Source organism: Nicotiana tomentosiformis, chromosome 5 (genome assembly GCF_000390325.3).
Source record: "Nicotiana tomentosiformis chromosome 5, ASM39032v3, whole genome shotgun sequence".
Lineage (NCBI taxonomy): Eukaryota > Viridiplantae > Streptophyta > Magnoliopsida > Solanales > Solanaceae > Nicotiana > Nicotiana tomentosiformis.
In genome coordinates, this window is record NC_090816.1 from 80,694,444 (window position 1) to 80,698,041 (window position 3,598).

Genomic DNA, 3,598 nt, shown 5'->3' on the forward strand with positions numbered 1-3,598 from the left:
GCACTTTTCACCCTGTTTTGTTGGGGATTTGAAAAAACGTAAACCATGCACATTGTACCTCTTTGAATTATCTTTCCAAAAATAAATTGTGAAGCCCAAACGGAGTTCCGAGAAAACAGTTATGTGCATTTTACTAGACATTGCGTAATATACCTACTCGATTCTTCGTTTCGTTCCACTATCATCCGTTGATCCCCGAACACGATCCCGACTTAATTCCTTGGGCTTTTACTCATACTTCAAAGCTCCAAATCACTTTAATTCATTACACAATATCTACATAGCTCGGAATCACTCATACACAGTATAAAATACATAATTAGTGCAAAACACTAGCGATTAAAGCTTAAACTCAACTAAAGTACAGTAAATTGGAATGTAATAATCGACTAAAACATGAGAATGTAGCCTACCATCAGTACGCCGCAACGGATTTGTTGTGTTGTAGTTGTTTGTGGATGTAGACTTTGTTCTCGGTATTGTGATTTGAGATTATGTTATTCTGGGCCTCTCTGGTAGTTGACCTATGGGTCCGGTTATTTGAGTTACTGTTTTATTTCTATTTATGTTTCTGTTATTACTGTTTCGTACAAGTTATTTATGAATGACGTGCCATAGCCTCGTTACTACTTCGTCGAAGTTAGGCTCAACACTTACAAAGTACATGTCATCGGTTGTACTCATGCTACACTTCTGTACTTCTTGTGCAGATACTGGTGTTGGTCCCGACGGGCGTAGCGGAGACTGCTCGGATTCAACTACTTTTGGAGGCTTGAGATAGACTTCTAGCGTTCGCAGTCCCTGGAGTCCCTTTCTATCCCATTTTTACTATTTTTCTTATTTCAAACAGTTATATTTCGTTCAGACTTTATCTGTAGAATTCTAGAATGCTCATGTATTCGTGACTCTAGATTCCTGAGAGATATTTAGACTACGCTACGTTCTATTTATCACATCCATTACAGAATATTGCAGTTTCTTATTATTAATGTTCTGATTTAAAATGTTAAACTGGTTAAGTAATTAGCTAATGTTGCTTGCCTATCAAGTAGAATGTTAGGCGTCATCACCACCCCGAGATTGAGATTTCGGGTTGTGACATTACCATAACCGTTATGAATCACCCACGTAATGGGTAATCAATGTAATAATATTAGTAACGGGCAGAAATTAAGTAGGGCAAAACAGTTACAAATTATACCCTTATATAAACCCCATTAACATATCTTGTACCCCCACCAAGAAATTCACGAAATTATACTGTCAATTGTCTATATTTTTAATATTCTCTGTTGTTAGAAGATCTTATTCTCTTCTATTGGAAGGAAGTTGCGATTATCAATAAGATTTTTTTTCTTCTTATTCTCTCAATATTTTATTTTCATTATTTGCTATTCATTTAAATTAGAAAAAAGTAAAATAAAATTGGGTATTAGAAATCTGAATTATTCTTTTATTTTCTTTGACCACAAAAATTATTTTTGGTTAAACACCACTGGAAACAAAATTCAATTTAAAATTTTTTAATTTTTAAATTCAAGTCTAAGTGAGCTTCAATGGAGTTTTAGTTAATTTTCTTCACTTCTTAAATTATCTTGCTAAGGTACTATATCATAATACTCACATTTACGATTTTATTTTTATCTTCATTATTTTTTTGTACTTGAGTCTGTCATTAACTTGCATGTTTCTGTCTTTCTTTTACGGCATTTGTTTATGTAAAACTTAGCAATATTTTTAGGAAATTTTATACAGTATAACTAACTTATACACTATATTTATCATAAATAAATACACTTCAAAATAATTATAATACATAGTTATATATTGAGTTTTATAACAAATACCCTCTCTAAGGGAATTTCTACCCGTGAAGTAACTTTTTCATGTCTTCCTCCTTTCATCTTCATACTACAGCGGCCTCCCCATCTCCCTTAAGCTCTCTATCTCTCTTTGTTACAATCTCGCTGGAGAGCCACCGCAAGACTAATCTGCCAGAATACTGCATACCCATCAATTAGCTATGTGGTGCAACTTCAAAAAATATACTATGATATAAGATATTTTGTTGGATTTCCTAGCATCCATACAGGAATAGTTAGTGATGCAACTGGACAAACTTTTGTATTGCCCTACGCTATCTCAGTGTTGTTGTTCATTAATAAAAGCTTTACTTCTCAATAAGAGGGGGGGAAAGGAAGTGTTTCTTGTTTATGTCTTTTGTAAGAGTATCTATTATGTTGTGGACTTTTTACCTTAGTTCAATTAGGGACAATTGCTTTTTTGGTCCCTTAATATTAGAAATTTTTAATTTTAGTTATGAGCTCATTTGACACAATTTGAAGAATGTACGTTTTGGTCTCTATTTCCAAATTTCTTAAATTTAATAAACTTAAAGTAAAAGTACCAAAATAAATCCTCTTTTTAAATGCTAAGGCCCTGCGAAATGACTTTACTTCAGATTGCTTCTTCTAAAGAGTGCCTCACTTGTTATGCTCTCGACAATTCAATAAATTCTCCGAGTGACAAATCATTAGACATTTTAGACGAAGAATCTACTTATTGATTTTCTATTATTTCACTTGGTACAAAGCGATGCTCCAAACCATCATTTTAAACTTTCAAGATTTATTTCCGACAAAAAATTTGATAATCAAAGTGGACACAAATTCTTTAAAAACATTTAATTATTCGAGTTTTACCTTCAAAATATTCTTTGAATTTTAAAACTTAAAAGACAATTATCAATCCAAGTTAGGTACAACTTCAAAATAACTATCCTAATTAGGTAAAACTTCAAAATATGTCTTGTAAGTTTTATCTAACTTTTTTTTTTTACAAAAATGAAACATCCACCGTGATGGTGGGGGGTTAGGATATACCCCGACCTATATATTACCAAAAAAATAGTAGTACATGGAGGAGGGTGTATATCATTATCTCCGATACAAAATGAAGATCGAAATAGTTTCTTAGATAGATCTGGACAACATAGCATAAACTACTTCCTACGTTACTATCTTTTTTCTTCTGTATATGAGGGTCTTCAAATGAGATTGTTGCATTTGATGTCGCTAACAAAAAGTCAATCAATAGGAACATCATCAACAACAAACTGCTTCTTTTTTGGATTGAATCTGAAACTCGAAATCCATTCTTTGTCTATCATAACAGCAGCTCTAATATCATTGGGCAATGAAGTTACATCATTGAAAACTCTTTTGTTCTTCATTTTCTCCCCCAGATTAGCTAATATATCAACCACACTATTCCCTTCTCTGAAAATATGAGATACTGTACAATTCCTTTGCCGACAGATTTCCACAATGATGTGTTCGTTGATCCTATCCTTGCATATAATAATGCCTTGCAGCATTGCTTTAGCTTCAGCCATGTTCTTGCTACAGTCACCATAGAATTCAGAAAAGGCACATACCACATCATCATCATCATTTCTAATCACCCCACCCCCACCTGAACTTCCTGGATTACCCTTGCTACCTCCATCTATACTAACTTTAATACAATTGGATCTTGATTTGGTCCATTTGACTATAAAGGTTGATGATGATTCTTGCAGACATACGGGTTCCTTCAT

At 33.3% G+C, this 3,598-nt stretch overlaps 1 protein-coding gene across 1 annotated transcript; it reads right to left on the bottom strand.

The window, feature by feature from the left end:
• Positions 1-3,085: 3,085 nt before the first annotated feature.
• LOC104096162 (uncharacterized) lies at positions 3,086-3,598 on the bottom strand. The gene has a single exon (XM_009602490.1). It carries the CDS (start codon positions 3,596-3,598, stop codon positions 3,086-3,088), a length of 513 nt encoding a protein of 170 aa, XP_009600785.1.